This window comes from Crocuta crocuta, unplaced genomic scaffold (assembly GCF_008692635.1).
Source record: "Crocuta crocuta isolate KB4526 unplaced genomic scaffold, BGI_CrCroc_1.0 scaffold39, whole genome shotgun sequence".
NCBI lineage: Eukaryota > Metazoa > Chordata > Mammalia > Carnivora > Hyaenidae > Crocuta > Crocuta crocuta.
Window position 1 is genome coordinate 2,686,515 of NW_027533334.1, and position 20,039 is coordinate 2,706,553.

Here is a 20,039-nt window from a genome sequence, read left to right on the forward strand (position 1 = left end):
CTATAGACACATTTGGTTGAACATAGCTTCTAGGTTCCTTTTGAAACACAGAACTTTTGGACTTTGCCTCAGAGATATCTGTGGGCTCTTCGTTAGGGGAATTACTCTCCAAGGGACAAAGTCTTCATCAGTTGGGATCTTTGGCTGCAAATCATAGTAGCCAACTTGCTCTCCCTGAAGCAAAGGCACACTCTGTGGGAAGGCTATGAGGAGCTTATAGACCAAAGGAACAGTCAATACTGCGGGCTTTGGAACGGAGGTGCCCCCGGCAGCCCTGGGCAGCCTGTAGCATGAAGTGGTTTGCATTAAAAAATGCACCCACCAATCACTTGTAATGTTTTTTTGTCACTCTGCCAATGACTCAGTTTGCTAGGAAACAAAAGGCAATCGCCCATCTCTTAGTTAGGTAAGAACAGGGCACCATACCTGTCTTACCAAATTATCTCCAATGGGGGAGAGAGACCAGGGGAAGGGAGAATGAAAGCCAAGGGACAAAACTACAGTGCTTGCTACCCTGCACCACAAAGTTCCATGACGCCTACTCCAATGTATCTCACAGCGTGGCCAAACCTTACAACGGTGACATATGAGTACATTGACTCAATCTCTCTTTTAGTCACAGTCTGGGTACATGCATTCTTGCTTTCTTCCCAAATGGTCTCTCTGTGTTCCATGCACGGCCAGCTCACCAGGTGACATGAGGCCCACCCGCTCTTCAGGGGAGGCTAAATGAGTCTGACTTTGTCCTTCGCTCCTGGGCCTGGGCTGCATCCGTGGGAGCCCCTCTGAGCAACTTATGAAAATCTAGGGAATATTTCATTATTTTTCCATGAAGTTCTGAGAAGAGTGGGTCTGCTCCTGTGTCCTGTGTGGCAGTGGCCTGAGACAGAGACTTGAAGAGACCGCGCTTAATGCTCACCTCTGCTCAGGACCTGTTATAGGGGCAAGACCTGAAGGGCACTGGGACTCAGGCTTCATGCTCAAGAAAGGCCTCAGTTTTATACTTTTGAGATCATCACAAAAGATTTTTCTAAAAGTCCCAGAGATAACACTGCAAATATTGAAAGGAAAGGATGTATCTGGTGAAGTTCTTACAGCAACCAAGAGAAATCTACTCTAGATAGTTAAATAAAAAGGGAATGTATTAAAGGACACCTAGTGGCTCAGAGAATCTCCAGAAGGACCAGACGACCAGGCGAAGAGGCTATACAGCCAGGACCAATGCCCTAGACCTCCCATAGGGCAATGGAGAGCCACCGTGCTGCCCCTGGGCACAGTTCCCGTGGTGGCTGCAATAAAGCAAGGTTGGACCCTACTGCTACACTTCTGTCACAGCTGGTCCCCAAAGCAGGATTTATCCATCTCCACCCTCGCCAACATGGATTCCTGAGACGCCTGCGTCCTGAGTCACCGGCTCACATGCAAAGTCAGGTGCCAGGGTGCCATATTGGAGAAGGCTAGATCCCATAACTGGGCCCCACCTGCAGAGGAGGCCGGGAAGTCATGTTCTTGGCTTTTGCCTTAATGGAAGGTCTCTGCCTTTGAGGGAGCGTGTTCAAAGGAACAACAGGTATCCTAACAAAGGCAATTGTCTGACTTGGAACTTGTGTTCATTCCATTAGTGGACCATGTTCTCCATACTGCACTGGTAGGGAATAGATTTTAAATACATGTAATAATTTGATAAATCTTCTGATGATATTGAATTCTACTTTTTCTCTAAAACAATTAAATATTGAAATGGACCACAATTTTTTTAACCTTCTTATGGCAACGGTACAAATATACCAGGATTCTCAAGTGAATGTTATTCTCTCTTGTCAGAGATTCATTCATTATCGAACTGAGTGGCCCTTGGGCAAGCACTCACACAGCTCTAATCCAGCAGGATCCACAGGACATGGGGTGATAATAAGTTACCTGTGCGCTTATTACTGTTGGTAATATTGGTGTTGCTAAATATTGCTAGGTGTGAAAGACTAGTGATTCATACAACTTGATAAGATGCAATTAACAATGATAATTATAACAGTTTACTTTATGCATTTTATTTATGTGTTGCTAATGAACTTGTACAGCTCACCAGAAATGTTAAGTATACATGAAATTCTGAAATTAGATGTTTCCACCTCATTTAATTTAGTGCTCTATTTCCAAAACACAGTCATGTCCTAGAGGCTAGTGGAGGCAGGAAATAAAACATACAGAAGGAAAATTGTGCGATTCTTCTTGGTCATTTCATGTATTTATTAAGCACCTACTGTGTGCTGGGGGTGAAACAACTTAGACCCAATCTTAAACTGTGCACTAGGTAGGAAGAGAGGGACTTGTCAAGAGATCATTAGATCATTTAGCATTCAAACAGCACTAAACCACAGAGGAAAGGGGTTCAGCTTTCCCAGGGATCATCGGGGTCAGCTTCTAATGGCCAAGATCCTTTGCCAACCCACTCCTCCCCTCCTTGCTTTATTGAGATATCATTGACATGGCACTAGGCTTCTTGAGTGGAGTCTTAGGGAAGGAAGAGGAACAGATGTGAGCAGGGAGGAGGGTAATCAGAGTGAAGAGAATGGCATGCATCAAGATACATAAGTGTGAAAGTTCCTAAAAGACTGGAGAATCGCAGCTCTGGCTGGAAGGCAAGAGTTGGGTGAGGAGTGACACCCTGTCAGACACCTTCGGATGTAAAAGTGGAAGCACATTCTTTTTGCTGCTGGTGATACTGCCTAGAATTTACATTTTGTGTTAATTGGACCTCATTTACATAATGCCTTATAAAGAATCACTTAGATGTTGCCTAATTGTCTTCTTTCTCTTATAACCCCGAGGCTGAGAAAGTCAAGGTCATGACCTTTATTTGGCTGAGGCAGAGAGATCTGATTTGACATTTTACTGTCACAGACCTTTTGCTTTCATATTTGTTTCTTTTTTTTTGCATATTCATTTATTCCCAGCCCACAAAACACTTTACTTTGTGTATTTCCTTTTGTATTTATCTACCTGCATATGTATTTTCTTTGTAGACATGATATACATACATTGTATAACATTTTTCCATTTGTTATTGCATAATTATAATTTTCTTTGCTTTTTCCACTTATTATTATGTAATTATCATTTTCTTTGCTTCCTTATCATATTCTTAATTGTAGTCTTTCATAGATGCCCAATACTCCACTGGATAGATTAGAAAAATATTATGCTTCAGATTTTGAATAGTGTAGGCAGTACTGTAATGACAGTCCTTGTGTATAGAGCTTATTTCTTCTGTTAGATTATTTCCCTAAGAGCATCAGTAATTTTTAACTTCCCATCAGGAAAATAGACTTTTATGATTTAGGGCTTGCCCTTTTTTGCCTCCTGTTCTTGTATTTCAGTAACCATTTCAGCATGAATTTGTATGCATTTTACATTCTCCACTTAGCAGCCTTACTAATGCATCTGTCCAGCCATGTTAAGGTAACATTTTACAAAACAAGCCCGAGAGCTTCTGCCATCAGTGAAACCTGTGATATGTAGGAAAGCCACAGCCCAGACTACGGAAGCATCGCGAAGAGACTGTGATGGTCATAAAAACTCACTTTAACCTGCAGGTTTGAAGCTCCTTTATATTGTTCCTTAGATTTATTTTGAGTTTCTATCTTTCATCACCAACTCATAACTCATCATAACTCATCCTATCCTTAGTAACCCTTTAAATATTTTATTTGTTTTCCTATTTTAGTGACATCACTATATGACCATCCCTCTTCCTTTGCGTTTGAAATTATTGTTACTGTATTCGTATTTACCTCTTATTTATTGTGACCTTTTCAACTTTTCTTTATATCAATAAGTTGGTTCTTAAGGCCCCTCTTTGTGGACAGTGGTGAGGAGTGTATGAAGGTAACCCGGGAAACAAAGAGGACAGTAGGAGGTGTTGGGGTCGTCCAGATGAGACATGATGGTGGCATGGACTTGGGTGGGAACAATGGAGAGCTACCAAAGTGGGCAGGTTTGGGATTTTTTAATTTATTTTGGGAGGTAGAACCAAGAGGCTCAATGATAGGTTGAGGGAGGAGGAAAGGCAGAAAGCAGTATCATTTACTGAGTTGAGACACTCAAGGGAGGAGCAAACTTGAGTGGGAGTGTTATGGGAGGCCTTGAAAATCAAGAATTCTATTTGGACACATTAGGATTGGAAACCAAAGTAGGCAGTTGGGTGTAGGGTTCTGGACCCAAGATCCAGGTCAACACCATCTCGTTCATTTCTAGAATGACAGCACACAAAACTCTGAATCCCCCAGCTCCACCTTTCCAGACTAGGTTTGACCCAGCCTTGGGGATTTTAGCAAAGTACTTCTCTCAGTCCATCTTGAGAGTGCTTGTAGAAACTTCTACCAGAATTCAGATGATGCTCGTGTTATTTATTGCTGTGCCAGATCACACACACACACACCCCGCCGCCCCTTTCCACCAAATGAGATTTAGGGAAGAAGACACTCAACATTTTCAAGTATCCAGCCTGGAAGTCATTGATCATACCGTATAAGATTGAAAGTATTAATAAACTACTGAGAATAATGATGAATATGCAAATAGATGACATAGATCCTGCTAAGTGATTATATTGTAACATGCTTTGTTATTTTTATTATCTTCAAATTTTTCAACTTTTGCCGCAAAGAAGGGAGGAAAAATTCCAGATACAATTTTCCTTGATAACGACCAAGTTCAATTTGACAACTACGAACTTCTGATTCCCTCTGGGAAAGGAGAGACAGGGACGGGATTGGGGGGAGTGGGAATGAAGAAGCCTCAGATGCGTTCACCAAAAGTTAAAATTCTGTAAAGCTGGGTGGGTACCGGGTCAGTGTGATCATCGGACTCATGTGTGTTGTAAAAATTAATTTAAAAATCTTTATGTGAGAGACAATGCCATCCCTTCACCCACTTCATCCTCATTAATCACCATAAGAAGTGATGTATTGGGTTTTCCTCTCAGAAAATGTAATTACTTCGTAATGAAATGTTAATGCTATGTTCTATTCTCGAAGTCACTTGTCCGAATGATAAAGCTTAATACAGCTTAATAGAGTTGCTAAATTTTCTTCTAAAGTCATTCTTTGAATATTTTATATTTGTCAGATGAGCTGGTGATGATCTGGAGGGTCTTTGTTTTTACAAACAGGACTATTTCGGCAAAAACTCATCATCAGGCTGTTAACTTCAATATCTTCGAGGGCATGGTCTGCCACGGGGTGCCCCTTGTGACCATTTCCAGAGGCAAAGTGGTGTACGAAGCTGGAGTTCTCAGTGCCACGGCAGGAGATGGAAAGTTTATTCCTCGTGAACCATTTGCTGAGTATGTTTACAAACGGATCAAGCAGCGGGACCAGGTGAGTTGTGCAGAAACGGATTCTTACCCGGGGCTGAACTGTCACCTGTTCCTGGATGTTGTTTTAGTGTTGTCACATACACCCGGTATGTCACATTCTCAGGAGTCAGGATTGAGAGAAGAGGTTCCAGCTAAGTTCCAGTTTTCAAAGAAAGAATCATCATTGGATGAATGCATTTTCCCTTGAAGATAGGTGTATCTACTGAGGGTCTCCTCATGGACCAAGTCAGGTTTCCCCAGGTGGATTTAGGGTTTCTGGGGACTTTTGGCAATGGGGGTAGTCAGCGTCCTCCAGAAAGCAGGTACTCATGTTTTTCTCAGGAGAAACACCTATGTGAGAAGATTGGAGGGAGCCAGAAAAGGTTGGGAGAGCCTTCAGACTGCGATTCAAGTCTGACTCCGGTGAAGGACTAAGAAAAAGGAATAGAAGCATCCCCATCTACCATCCGATCTAAGACAGGTTGAGCAAGGCCTTGGGCAGCCCTTGAGCCAAGTCTTCTTTCAACCAGCTACATGACATGCTGTCATTGGCTGGGAGCAGCTATGGGAGGTGTGGCCCATAGCTTGGAGGTGGAGTTCAGAGCTTAGCAATGAATGGTGCCTCAAAAAAATTACACTCTATATAGTTGAATGTATGAAGGTTCATTGTAATGGCCATGAGAGCAGTGGTGGAGTGTTGAGTTCAGGTAGATCTAAATATGAATTCTACCTTATTTCTTAGCTATGTGGCCAACAGCAAGATCTCTCATCTTTCTGCTCAGTTGCCTGATCTAGAAAATGACAACATTTCCTCCTTAACTAATTGTAAGACTGAAACAAGAGTCTTAAATATAAGGCACATAGTCCAGGTCAAATGTTAGTTCTGTCTCTTTGTTTTCCTCTTTTGATGACCAAATCTATAACCAAGTTTCCCTAAGTCCTAAGTCTTTAATAATAAATCTGTTATTATAAAAGAAGTATTTGTTCTTAATGTATCTTGAGTCTTTATACCTTTGTTTATACTGTTTTAAAAATTCATTTTACTAAATACACTAACATGTCAGAAATTTTCAGATGAAAACCGTGTGTAAATTGCTAGATTTGGGGTGGCGGGGAGGCAACCTGTGCCCTCAGTCCCACGTGGGGACCATAAACCGTGGCTGGACGGCTGAAATCGTCCAAGGCTGCCTTTCTGAATTTTATTCACTAGGTGTCATTTGAAGGCTTCTCTCTCTTCTTTCCATTTTAAAATATATTTCTATTTTTCCAAAGCTCTCTGGGTGTTTTTCAATGCATTAGTTTGGATCTTGTAGTCTGCTTGATTTTTCATCTTATGCCTTGTGAGAAATTTTTACCTGTGGATTCTCAGAGTCCCTTAGACAAGATTCATCCTGTTTTGCTTTATGTTTTTCTTTTAACACTTCCTAAAGCTTTGATTAAGTAAGTAAACAAGCACTCTAAAATGTTTTACATTCTCAGGGTGCTATAATTCTTTACATCCTGTATTTGAGTCAAAATGTTTAAGATTATGGTTCACTTTGCTTGGGTTAATTTGTAAATATGGACACTGACAGTGTCAGGCAGATAGTGACGATAAGAATCCCTGTGCTTTTGACCACATGTATGATAGATTGCAATACTAATATTTACTGATGCTACATGAGTGCAAGTCTGGGCATGGGTTCTTTCCCTGTAATAACTTTGTGAGGGAAGGAAGTATTATTTTCCCCCATTTGAAAGATTAGGAAATAAACTTTAGAAATTAAGACACTGATCCAGGTCACACAGCTCACATATGGCACGGCCAGAACATAAACTCTGGTTATCTGACTCGAAAAACTGTATACGTGAGCAGTAAATGATACCGTAAATCATAAAGACTGAGTTAAATAAGTTAATGGGAGATAAATGATTCAGCATTTAATTTGGAAAACAACAGTGTCTCAAAAAATCATCTGAATTGGAGACATTGTTGGCAGCTAATTCATTCATGAAGCTGTAGTGGTAGTCCAAGGGATGAGTGGAAAGGGATCCGGCTAGGGAACCGTAAGGAGCTAGAATCAACAGAAGTGGGTGATAGGCTTAGACTAATTGGGAATGCCTGATAGACTGTATTTAAATGGCTGACTTTACCTAAGTCGTCTTCTTGTAGAGAAAATGTTTTGAGGCAGCAGAGATCACCAAATGACTGGCTTCATCAATTTTCCTCCCCAAATTGTCATATTAGGGTTTGTTGGCAAAATTCATATCAACTTCCTTTTTCAAGAGTTCACTTTCAATTTGTGAGTTATCTTAGTTTCTTACTATTTTCTTCTGATGTCACAACCTTTTAAGGACTTCAAGTGCATTATTGTTTTTGCAGTAACAATAGGTGATAGCTGTTATCGTTATTGTCATGGGCTGTCCTGAGCACTTACTATCTGCCAGGCACCGTACTAGACAGTTTATAGTCATTATTTTACTTAACCTGCATAACAAGTCATATGGTAGGTATTATCAACCTCATTTTACAAAATAGAAAGCTGAGTCTCAGCACGATTAAGTAACTTTCCCTGTGATAAGCAGTAAGTAAAGGTAAGAGACAGGATTTGTAATATAGCCTCTCTGATTCTCGCTGTATCATGGGACCTCCATAGAGCAAGAAAATGATTGTGAAGGTCAAAGCGTGGGTGAATGCATTATTTTGGAAAACGGTGGTGTGGGAAAAGTATCAAATAAAATGGGAAAAAATGAGGTTTGGAGGTTGCCTGGAGGCATTTCAAACATTTTTTTCTCCCCATGAAGCAAAGATAATTTTATAGAAGAAAAACATCACACTAAGGTTAATAAAGAGAGTTGTTAGGCATTCCACTTTCAAGTTCACATTAGGTTACTCGAGCTCTTGCTTTGGTTTCCATTTAAAATAGTCCGGTATTTTTGTGAGGATAGGAGTTTGAATGCACACAGAGACAGCCCACATCATTTTTCCTATTCACTTGTTATCTGTCCTGAGAAAATTAGTCCCTTACCCTTCTGGACTTCCAAAGAACACTGCTGGTAGAAGCACATCAGTGTTTGCCTGGTCCAGAACTCGGCTGACCTGGCTGGAGGACACCATCTTATATTTTCATGCCCAGTACTCGGTACTTGGTGAGAATTTGATAACTAAACAAACTGCAGGAGCATCTGGATGGCTCAGCTGGTTAAGCATCTGACTTTGGCTCAGGTCATGTTCTTCCAGTTCATGAATTCTAGCCCTGCACTGGGCTCTGTGCTGACAGCTCAGAGCCTGATTCAGATCCTCTGTCTCCCTCTCTCTCTGGTCCTTCCCTGCTCACATGCTGTCTCTTCTCTTAAAAATAAACAAACATTAAAACAAACAAACTGCAAATAGAAGGAACGAAGACTATAGTTTCAGAGGTCTTAGAAAAAATTTAAATCAACTTACCCAGAAGATTGCCCACTGATTCATCCCAAATAGTGGAATTATCTGTCAGCTTCGTTCTTATCCATGATTTTATTACTTAATAAAACTGACCAGCATCATGCCACTCAGCTACCACTGTTATCAGATGCAGTAAGGAATTTCAAAGGAAAGAAACAACATTTTTATCCAATTTGACAGCTTTAGGGAATTGTTACTTTATTTATTTTAACATTAAAGCAGCTGATCCTTATGGGAAAAGATTTAAATCAGAAGGTGAGGCATCGAACTATTTAATAAATATAATACAATATATGTTACAATATTTTATAAAAAGCCACTTAAGAGACAGTTTTGGGAGATGAATGAAGGAGAAGGGAAACAGAGTAACAGCAACTTAGATGCTCAAGAGCATCTTGAAAGCACAAAATCAACTTACATACTGTTAATTCCATACTCCAAAAAATAAAGCCCATGAATCTCAAATGAATTACTTTTTCTAAAATTTTTTGTGTGCTTAGACTTGTTATTTTCACCAGAATCTGGAAGTACAGACTTTCTTTAAGTCATCTCTTTTTCTCTTTTTTCAGTATTAAGCAACCCAATCTATTCTGGGAAATCAGGGTCACATTGCATTTTATAGAGAAACAGGAATAGCTTCACGGAGCAATGCATGGCTTCAGAGTTCGGCCAAAGCTTTGAAACTTTTAAAGCTTTGCAACAATAAGCATAATTTGCCTTTTAGATAAGATAAAATTGAATGGGTGGCTGATCTGGTCCTTGAAATGAGCGTTCTCCATTTCAGAAGGAACAGTTTGTCAATGTCTTTCTCAATGTGGGACCTCAGAGAAAATCATTGAAGGGCTGTCAGTAACTGCCATGTACCCTAATTTCCTCAGATTGATTGTTAATAATTATAAAAGGCAATGGGGCGCCTGGGTGGCTTAGTCGGTTGAGCATCCGACTTTCGCTTAGGTCATGATCTCGCGGTTCGCGGGTTCGAGCCCCGCATCGGGCTCTATGCTGACTGCCAGCTCAGAGCCTGGAGCCTGTTTCAGTCTGTGACTCCCTCTCTCTCTGACCCTCCCTTGCTCACGCTGTCTCTCTCTCTCTCTCTCCTAGAAATAAAAAACAATAATAATTATAAAAGGCGATACCTCTTTTGAAGTCAGTTCATTTTGGCTTATGGGCGACATTTGTGTGTACCTCTTCCTAACTCCCCTTACAGTGATGTCACTTCGGAAGCTCAAAGTGACACCCCAGAAATAGGCAAGTGCTATAAATCAGGGCTTTGGGGGACGGTGAGAAAGGGAAGGCAGCACTGGTTGTTAACATTTACCAGCACACCACTGTATACAGGGACTTTCTAAATCCTCTCTTTTTGTGCTTTAACCATTCAACATTTATTCAGTATATATTTGTTGATAAGCAATTATGTGCCTGGCATAGTTTAATCCTTATAGCCTTCAGTGGTATTCCAATTTTATAAAGGAAGAAACTGAGGCTTATTTTTTCTTTTAGGTTTATTTATTTATTTTGACAGAAGCCAAGACAGCATGAATGAGGGAGGGGCAGAGAGACAGAGAGGGAGAGGGGAGAGAATCCCAAGAAGGCTCTGCGCTATGAGGGCTTGAACTCACAAAACCACGAGATCATGACCTAAACAGAAATCAAAAGTTGGACACATAACTGACTGAGCCACCAGGCACCCCAGAAACTGAAACTTAAGGAGATCACATACTTACTAAGTGGTAGTGTCAGAACTCAGACCCAGATTTTTCTACCTTCAAAGCCAATCTCCTTACCCTTTACTGCTGCAACGTACTGATCAGGAAAGTTAATTCCCCACCCCCCCCAGCACACAGAGCCACCTGCCACCACCCTCAGAATGTCACCCCACTATACTCCCCTCCTGTACATGGGGTTCACTTACCCTCAGACTGGCAAACTTATTACCAGAGGAACCATCCCTGGAATGAGAAGGCCCAGCTTTGTTCCATTGTCCTTGAGAAATAGCTCAGCAGATATGTTGAAGGTTAAATGGAAATATCTGGTGGATTATAGATTATTTTCGAAATGCAGGTTTTCACTGTTATAAATCACCTCTACTGAACCTAAGGGTTACTCGCGCCCTAGGGATTCACAGCCCCTTAAGGGCTCCTTTCAATGTGTGCTGAGTGATCACCAGACAGGCATGGATTTCATTTGCTGCTCATTTGGACTGCTAAGTGTGGGGTCAGTATCTGCTGTTCGGAATCTGGAAATTCTATTGTCTTTATTGATATTTTAGTTTCTTAGTCTCCATGGTTGGCATACGATCAGAACTTCCTCTGGGGCCCAGGCTTCTCCTCTTGGTTTTCCTAGTTCAGAAACTCTCTGCACACAACTCTGCAAACAATACAGTTACATTTTCTATCAACTTACAACTTCCTGTTTCCCCTGATCTGCTAACCAAAAAGCATTTCTGCAGTTATGCAGCTATAATGATGATTGTGATTAATATTTATTCATAGTGCCACACATTGTGATGTAGTGCTCTTTTTTGTCTGTGAACTCATCACAAGGACAGTCATCATTAAATGCTGTAAATCTAAACTGAATTTTACCAATGTGAGCCAGCAGCGCCCTGCCAGACAAGGTGCCATCTGTGTTCCCTATATTACCTCGGAGAGCCCATCACATGGTTTTACCCTCAGGCCATTTTATTGGACTGTGATATCATCGGGATGGAAAGAACTGGTGGTGGGTGAAATCACTGAATTCTGACCCACCTGGGCTGAGGGGAAAAAAATCCCACAATCCAGTTCAACCCTCTGAAGGTATGTTCTCAGGACACTAGTCTCACACTACTCTCTCTCTCTCTCTCTTTAGGATGCTAGTCTTTTGACGTGCACCTTGAGGAAGCTGTCACATAATTTTAGATAATGCTACTCTCAGGGTGATTCTATTGCCCAATATTATATAAAAAGTTCTAAGAAGTCCTACAGTTAAGAAACCTTTCATTTACTAAATATTTCTTGAGCACCAGGCAGTCTCCCAGGCCCTGAGAATACAGGCATAATATAACAGCAGTGTTTTGGTCTCAAAGACCTTAAATCCTACTTCCGTTTCACCTGGAGTTCCTTGTGCTGAAGTTCCAGTTTTGCTGGAGACACTTATTACACCTCCCTGCGATGAGGTCTATTAGCCACTTGAACAGAGGAGTCTAGAAGTTGGGAGAGATCAGGGCTGGACCTAAAATTTGGGAATCGTGGCATGTAGATTTAAAACCATAAGTCTGAGGCCACCAAGGAGGAGAAAGGGGGCTTGAGATAGAGCTCTGGGGCTCCCAACCTTCAGGGGCTGAGGAGCGGAGGAGCCAGTGAAGGAGTCTGAGAAAGCTGACCGGTGAGGGAGGAAGAAAATCAGAACATGGAGGAGACAAGGAAGCAGACAGCTGCCCTCTGTTCAATCCAGAGCCCTCTGCTTCTTTGTCCAGATTTTCCATAAATGTCCTCCAAGAATTAGGTGGGGCTTTAGCTGGGAGACTCAGGACGGAGTCCGTGTTAATCACTGTACCCATCTGAGATCCTAGGGAATGAAGCCCACTTTATTTTGGACCCCACCACTTAGGATGAGCCATGGGCATGATGCACTGGCCTCACCAGATGCTGGGGGCCATGTCAGGGCTGGGCACGTCACACTTCAGAGGGAGATTTCTCATTGTCACTAGAGAGAGGTAACAAGAGTTGTAGGTTAGGTCTACTGAGAAAACACATGTGCAACTGAACTTCTGAATAACGCAGTGATGGCTTGAGATTTTGCAGGACGAGTGCCATCACCTCTCCGTTTTGTCACAGTTGAATGTCTACAGAGGTTCGGAAATCTATGCCGAGTACAATGCCAGGGACGATAGGCAGTACAAAGATGAACAAGATGTGGATCCGGCATTAAAGAGTTTATGTGACCCACCTCTAAGGATAGGAAGATATTAAAAGGTGAAAAGTACTGGGAGGCTTGGGACCAGAACTTCAACTGTCTTTGATTTCTGTCAAGTCATTTATCAAAGCGGAAGGCTGTGAAGTGTGGAGCCTCGAAGCCTCCCCAGAGAGGGTTGGTTTGTTCCTGAGGCGGCCGCGTGGGCAGGAGTGGTTAATGTCCCACGGCAATCCTGGCGGGAAATTGTGCTCTGCCTACTGAGAGCCTCAGAGGCAGATACAGAGCAGGACCACGTGCAGATTAGACCTGACCAGTCAGCTCAGAGATACATGGTGGCCACTGTGACCAGAATGACCAGCAAGGCTATGAGGTGTCTGGTGGCGCTGCTAGTGCAGTGACTGAGCAACCAGAAAGTGGTTCTTGGACACCCAGGTGGGCTGAGGCCTGCCCCCAGAAGGCAGCCGGCCAAAGAGGAAGGGCAGTCCAGAGAACAGATATATGGTGAAACACAGCAATGGAGTGTGAGGGAAATGGAGTTAGCCGAGGCCAGGATGACCCACACAAAGAGGAGACAAAGCTCAGGTGGGGATCTCCTTCCCATCTTACCCTTGGCAGAAATTGATCAACTGTGTATTGAGTATCGGTTGGAAAAGCAGAGCAGGACCCCAGCCCTGAATCTGCTGCAAGGGATAGATGAGTAAACAGAAACTATGGTAAACAGGAAGTGGATGTGCCAGGGAGAGCTAAAGCATCCTGGACTGATGACCCTCTGGGCTGAGTTATAGAAGATAAATCAGCAATATTTAGGCCAAAGGAGGGTGGTAATGACAGCATGGGCAAAGGCATAGCCCTGGCGGGAGGATGTGTGAAGGACACTGGTCACCTGTTGAGTCACGTGCTCCCTGCCAGCCTGCAGCTGGGGTCAGGGGAGGATCCTCCAAGGGATGGATCAGCTTGTGGAGCAAGCCCACCCCTGAGTGAGGAGGACTATGCCCGGATGTGACGGCTCTGCCTAGATCACTGCTTTTAGCCACCAAGGAGTCCAGGAGAGACAAAGAAGTAATAGCTGGAAACCACAAGCAGTGAAGTCACAGAGGAACTGTTGGATGAAGAGGGAGACGGAATGGGGCTGATGAGGGGCAGGCAGCATGAAGGCAGGTGTCACAAAGATCTGCCCACCTGGGTCACTTTCTCCAGGGGCTCTTAGCTGTGGAAGAGGCTGATGATGGAATTGAACTATGCCACAGGTTTTACTGAGGGCTGTGCTAACAGAAGAGAGAGAAAGGAAAGACCTTTCTGATTATAGGCAACATATGGACATGAATCCTAGTTTTCTTAGCCAGTTATTTTTTTTTTAAGTTTATTTATTTTTGAGAGAGATGGGGAAAGTGTGCATACAAGTGAGAGAGGGGCAGAGAGAGAGAGAATGGGTGAGAGAGAATCCCAAGCAGGCTCCATGCTGTCAGTGCAGAGCCTGATGCAGGGCTCGAACCCAGGAACCGTGTGATTATCACCTGAGCCGAAACCAGGAGCTGGATGCTTAACTGACTGAGCCATCCAGACGCCCTGTTCTGCCAGTTCTGATGATGCCCATTAGTTATGTTTAGTTCCCTTTACAGTCTTACTCATGTTTGGATTCAATTACATGGTCACCCTAGGATTAAGTGATATATCATACGGTCTGGCTTGGAAAGTAAACCAGAAGAGGAAAAAACATGAAGACCTCCTTGAAAGGGAGGATGTAGTCATCGAGTGGGGTAGTAAGTAGGTGTAAATCTTCAGGTGTTACTTGGCTCCAGGAAACCACAAGGTCCAGGGGCTGGGTGGCAGAAATAGGAAGCTGGTCCTTCCTTTCTTGATGATGATGTTCCTCAAGATGACAGCAGGATCCAGGGCGAAGTAAAGGGCAGAGTTGATAGTGAGCCAAAGGGGAAGTCCAGCAAAGCATCTAACCAGACACAGAAAGGGAACAGAACCCGGGACTGGTCAGTAGAGGTCAGGGGTCTCTCCCTCCCCTAAGTGCTCAGTGTGTGCCCGACACCACTTCAAACCTCACAGCTGTAGGCAAAGTCTCTGTGTCTCTGTTTTTTCCTCTTTGCCTGGCAAAATATCTGGGGCTGCGTGTGTTCGATAAATAGCCATAGAATGAAGGAAGGAAATGCCTTGCATCTGGGAGATGGCTTTCATTGCCTCCATTTCCTAAATGAGTAAGTAGGCTCAGAGGAGTTTCCTATATAGTTTCCTACAACTAGTATACGGCAAAGCTAGATCTCAAGCATCGAGTGTCTGGCCAAGCCCACGCTGTTGATCACCACAGTGTCCTGGTTTTGGTGGTCAAAACAAGGGGAATGTTATTTGTTTGTGTATGTGGGGGGGAGTCTACATATTTATGTGTACACACATACTTATTTATTAAGAGCTTATTCTATGCTAAGCATTATTCCAAATGATTTACTTATTTTAATCCTTTCCCAATCACCCCCAAAAGCAGGTGCTGTTACTATTCCCAACTTCAACTGAAGCAACTGAGATACAGTGTTTGGTAATGTGCCCAAACAGTCTGGTTTCCAAGCCCGTGCCCTTAATCACTGTGGCTTGCTGCCTCTTGACTTGCCAGTGAATTTGTGTCCATGTTTATAAACAGTGTGACTTAGTTACTTCTTGTGAATGCCTTTGTTTATCAAGTCCAGATTTCTGAACTCTGAGCAAGCACTGAATTCACTCAAGCTGAATCCAGACGGCGGGTTCTGCTTTCAGCGGGCCACCCAGGAGGTGTAGTTAGAGATGTGAGATTGTGTGGACAGCCTGTTGCACACAGGGGCAAGGAAGAAAATGAGAAAATACACACACAAATTGCTAGACTGGGAAGAAAATGCTCAGAGTCTTGGGGGAGGCACAGCAAAGCAGTCTAGGAATACAGATATCTAGGTTTGAAACAAGAAGGAAAGGTAGAATGTTGGAAGGTAATAGAACCAGAAGAGGGCGGGGATGGGACAGAGGCTCCAATGTAAGTTTCAGTGAAAAGAACAATCAGAGCGTGCTTCCTGGGTCTCTGTTGGACACAGATTAGTGAGTGGGGCACAGCTCAGGTACTCGAGGTTGCCAGGAACGTCAGTGAAAGGGCACGGGGCAAGAGGCACATGAGAGGTAAATTAGCAAGATTCAGTTTTGCTCTCACAGATCATTAAGGAAGCTGCACTTAGTTTTGAATTCAGGAAGTTAATAAACCACAAGAAAAAATGAACTGTTCTGTTTCAGACTTGCATACCTACCCCTGTGAAGCGGGAACCCTACAAGGGAGAAGTCATCACAATGAAATCTAGAGAGACAAAAGAAGACGGTGCAGCAGGGACCAGGAAACAGGCCCATCGCTGAGCTGGGTGCTGTGGGTAAGGGAGGGTGGGCAGAGAAAGTATTCCTGCATGACAGGCTATGAAATCAGCAGCTCTGTCTTCATAAGCTTTTGAAGACTCCAAGGTCAAGGTCAAAGGCTTCAAAGTGACAAAAGAATCAAAGACAGGTTAGCCAAGGGAAGACTGATAAAAGACCTCTTAATGCAAAACAGTTAGTTGAGCTTGCAGATTAAAGAAGGCCTTGGTCTATTTCAAGATTTATTCTCTAAGATGTTAGGCCTCAAGTATTTAGCAAAGCCTCGAAGTATCATATATGAGCAAGAGGCAAATAGACTGGGGGTATACAGAGGGACCTGTTAGTGAGGAAATCTGACACGTCTTAAACAGAGTGTGATTTTGTAGTCAAATTTATAAACTATTTAATTAAGATCATATCTGAGAAAATATATCGTATTATAAATGCAGTTATGTTCTAGAATGTTCTAGAATGAATGAAAAAACCAATCAAACGTTGCTTTTGGGTGTATAATTTTTCAGGAGAATTATTTGATAGTCTTTGATATACTTTATTACACACTTAATTTTTGGAATAGTATTGTAGATATGGTCATTTTAGAAAAATATTTCAGTGTGTCTGGATGTCAAAAGACATCCTTTTTTTCAAGCACCTGTTATCATCATTCTTGTCCATTTCTTTCCTTCCTCCTTCCTTCCTTTATCTTCCTTCCTTCTTCCTTCCTTCTTCTTTTTCTTTTCTTTCTCTCCTCCCTTCCTTCCTTCCTTCCTTCCTTCCTTCCTTCCTTCCTTCCTTCCTTCCTTCCTTCCTTCTTTCCAGTTATTTTCTGGTCCTACTCTGCCAGCATCTCTCCAACACCACTTCCACTGACTTCATGAAATCTGCATGTTTTGCCAGCTTTGCAATTTCATTAGACTCTAGATTTTTTTTTTTTTGATTTGTGATGTTTCTGATGTTTCAACACATAGCAATCTGCAAAAGACCTACACAAAGGGTCGACATGATAAACAGGGATAGATGTTTGTGTTAATTGGGACACTGTCAAAGGACTAGTTTTATACATATCCACTTAGAAGCTGCACAGTTTTATATTAGGACAACCTGTACCTCCCTAAACCTCATGACTTGAATCATGAGGTCCCGTGTACTCTGGCTTATATTCTCTTTATTACGGAGTGCTGTCTTTTAACAATGCTAGACGGCCAAAACCTTCAATCTTTTGTCATTTCCTGACTATTGGAATTATTTTTCCAACCCAGGAAGATTGTGTTAAAAATTCAGAGGAAGATTAGCAAGAGAAAGAAATTCTGTTGAATGCTGAAACATGCTATTAACAGCATTTATAGGAGCAGGATTAATGTTTACTTTGATTATAGCATTTCTTAGGGATTAGGCTTGAGGTCTGCATCTCTTTACGAGGGAGAATGTTACACTGAGTTCCTTTTATTCTGTTCAAAGGTAAAATCAGAGAAAAGGATTCTGCTGTTCCCATCACTGTTAAGCGTTGTCAGCCCATGGAGAAACAGGCCTCATTTCAACTCCCCAAGATCCTTTTGAAAAAATAATCGCTCAAGGCCTCTTTGATTTCCTTTCAGAAGCAATTGCTGTCTTTCTCACTGTGACTTTGTTGCTGTGTAAGATGGAAGATATAAATGACTATTATTGTGATGGAAAGTCTATGTGAAAATTCATTGATGATACTTTAAAATGCCATCCTTGCTTATACTGGATTTCTTACTTTGAAATTTTAAAAACCACTTTCTTGTTTAAGGTTGTTTCAATGGCTACATTTGTTTAAAAAGAGCAAACTGCGGTTTTACATCCTATTGTAATTAATAAACATTTAGGTCTGCATTTTATATCCTGTTTTCTGGCTCATGTGTATCTTCTTTTCATTTATAGGGCTGAGACTCTGGGAGGTTGTTTTGATTCAGAAGCACAACTTCCTATGTGTTTCAGTGACTCCTGAATATCGGATCCCTGAACAAACTTCATGTAATTAAGTTGGATACTGTACCTTAGATTAAGTCTGAAGCAAAGTATCCAATCACACTGATGAGTGCAGGATTTGGGGGAATGAACAAGAATCAGCATGGCTGAAAGATGCTACTGTGGTACCTTCCCTCCCCTACACTTCTGGGTCTGTCCTGTGATGCATCTGTGTGTGCAGAGAAGCTGAGCTTATATTTCTTCTCCTAAGTAACTAGGTCAAGAGGAATTTTTAAAACATGGAGTAAAATCAGGGCAATTATGCTCTCACTGCAGATTCATCTGGCCCTGACTTAGCTTAGATCAGGAGTGTACCCACACCTTTGACAAACGGTGATAGGAATCCAGTTTACCCAAGTCTAATTTGTTTTGAACATATAGAAAAAATGACAGTGAACCACACTTGAAGAAAAATCACAGGTCTTTTTTGTCAGGGTAAAGATTCTTTAAAAAATGTAATTAGTATTCTCCTCTGCTTTGGTTGACAATGGAAACTCCTCAATCAAATGTCTGACTCCTCTGAAAAGAAATAATTAAATTGCTTTCTCACCTGGAAGCCAGCTCCCGCTCATCCTTCAGTCTTTGGCCTAAACATCACCCCTTCTCAGAGGTTTTTCCAGATCCAACATGAGGGGTCATGTTGCATCATATTCTTCCTTACCAGGGCCCAGCATACACATAGTCACAGTGCCCTGTTTCAATGCACTATAGTCACTGCTTTACGTGTCTTGTCCTCCAGGAAACTGAAAGCTCATTCAGGGCAGGGCCTGTCTGCTCAGATCATTTTCCCAGCATCTAGGAGAGTGCCTGGAAATTGAAGGGCATTCAATGCAGACTTATTAATTTTTAAATAAAGGAGGAAGTGAAGGAGTTTCTGCTAGGTTCCTCAATTAATAAAGATGAAGTTAGTGAGAACTCTGGGGACAAACTTTGTGGAGGATTTTAGTCTACGGCCACACCACCGTGAATGCACCCAATCTCATCTGATCACAGAAGCTAAGCAGGGTTGGGTCTGGTTAGTACTTAATGGGAATATTTGAGTGTAAGTTTGCTTTAAATGAAGAGTACAGAGGTGCCTGGGTGGCTCAGTCGGTTGAGCGTCTGACTTTGGCTCAGGTTGTGATCTTGGGGTTCATGAGTCACATAGGACTCTGCTGTCAATGCCAAGCCCACTTCTGATCCTCTGTCTCCCTCTCTCTCTCTGATCCTCCCCTGCTCATGCTTTCTGTCTCAAAAATAAACAAACATTTTTTAAAAATAAGAGTACAGATTCATTATCTGTTTGATAGATCCTTTTTTGGAGAATGAAATAGCTACAGGATTCTGTGTCAACAAAGTCATTTGAAATGAATGTGGGGATCCCTCTGTTGCTTTTATGAGACTTCTTGTGAATATTTTTGTAGAAACGTAATTCTAAATAATATTATAAAGCCATAAGGAAACATGATTCAACCTATTAATATTTAATACCACGTTTTTCAGGATTGCCTCTGGTATACAAAGGAAGGTCCCTTTATCACTAAACAAATGCATTTTCAAGTTCTGTGCAAAAAAATAAATGGAACGAGTAGCATTCCATTTTTTAAATTAAAATATGAGTTTATTAAAACATATAAAAAATTGGCACAAAAACAGACATCAGATCAATGGAACAGAATAGAGAACCCAGAAATGAACCCACACACATATGGCCAACTAATCTTTGGACAAAGCAGGAAAGAATACCCAATGGAATAAAGACAGTATCTTCAGCAAGTGGTACTAGGAAAACTGGACATGACACATGCAGAAAAATGAACCTGGACCACTTTCTTACACCGTACACAAAAATAAACTCAAAACGGATGAAAGAGTTAAACCTAAGGCAGGAAGCCATCAAAATCCTAGAGGAGAAAGCAGGCAAAAACCTCTTGGACCTAGGCCGTAGCAACTTCTTACTCAACACGTCTCCAGAGGTAAGGGCAACAAAAGCAAAACTGAACTATTGGGACTTCATCAAAATAA

The 20,039-nt window shown here is 42.1% G+C and overlaps 1 protein-coding gene across 1 annotated transcript in view; it reads left to right on the forward strand.

Annotated features, from left to right (window-relative positions):
* Positions 1–17,905, forward strand: part of DPYS (dihydropyrimidinase) — a 93,836-nt gene extending 75,931 nt beyond the window's left edge. Inside the window, exons 10-12 of the mRNA XM_077748222.1 lie at positions 5,171–5,378; positions 15,936–16,066; positions 17,505–17,905. Of these exons, the coding sequence (XP_077604348.1) occupies positions 5,171–5,378; positions 15,936–16,052 (325 nt within the window). The 3' untranslated portion in view covers positions 16,053–16,066; positions 17,505–17,905. The remainder of the gene's footprint in view (positions 1–5,170; positions 5,379–15,935; positions 16,067–17,504) is intronic.
* Positions 17,906–20,039: the final 2,134 nt, after the last annotated feature.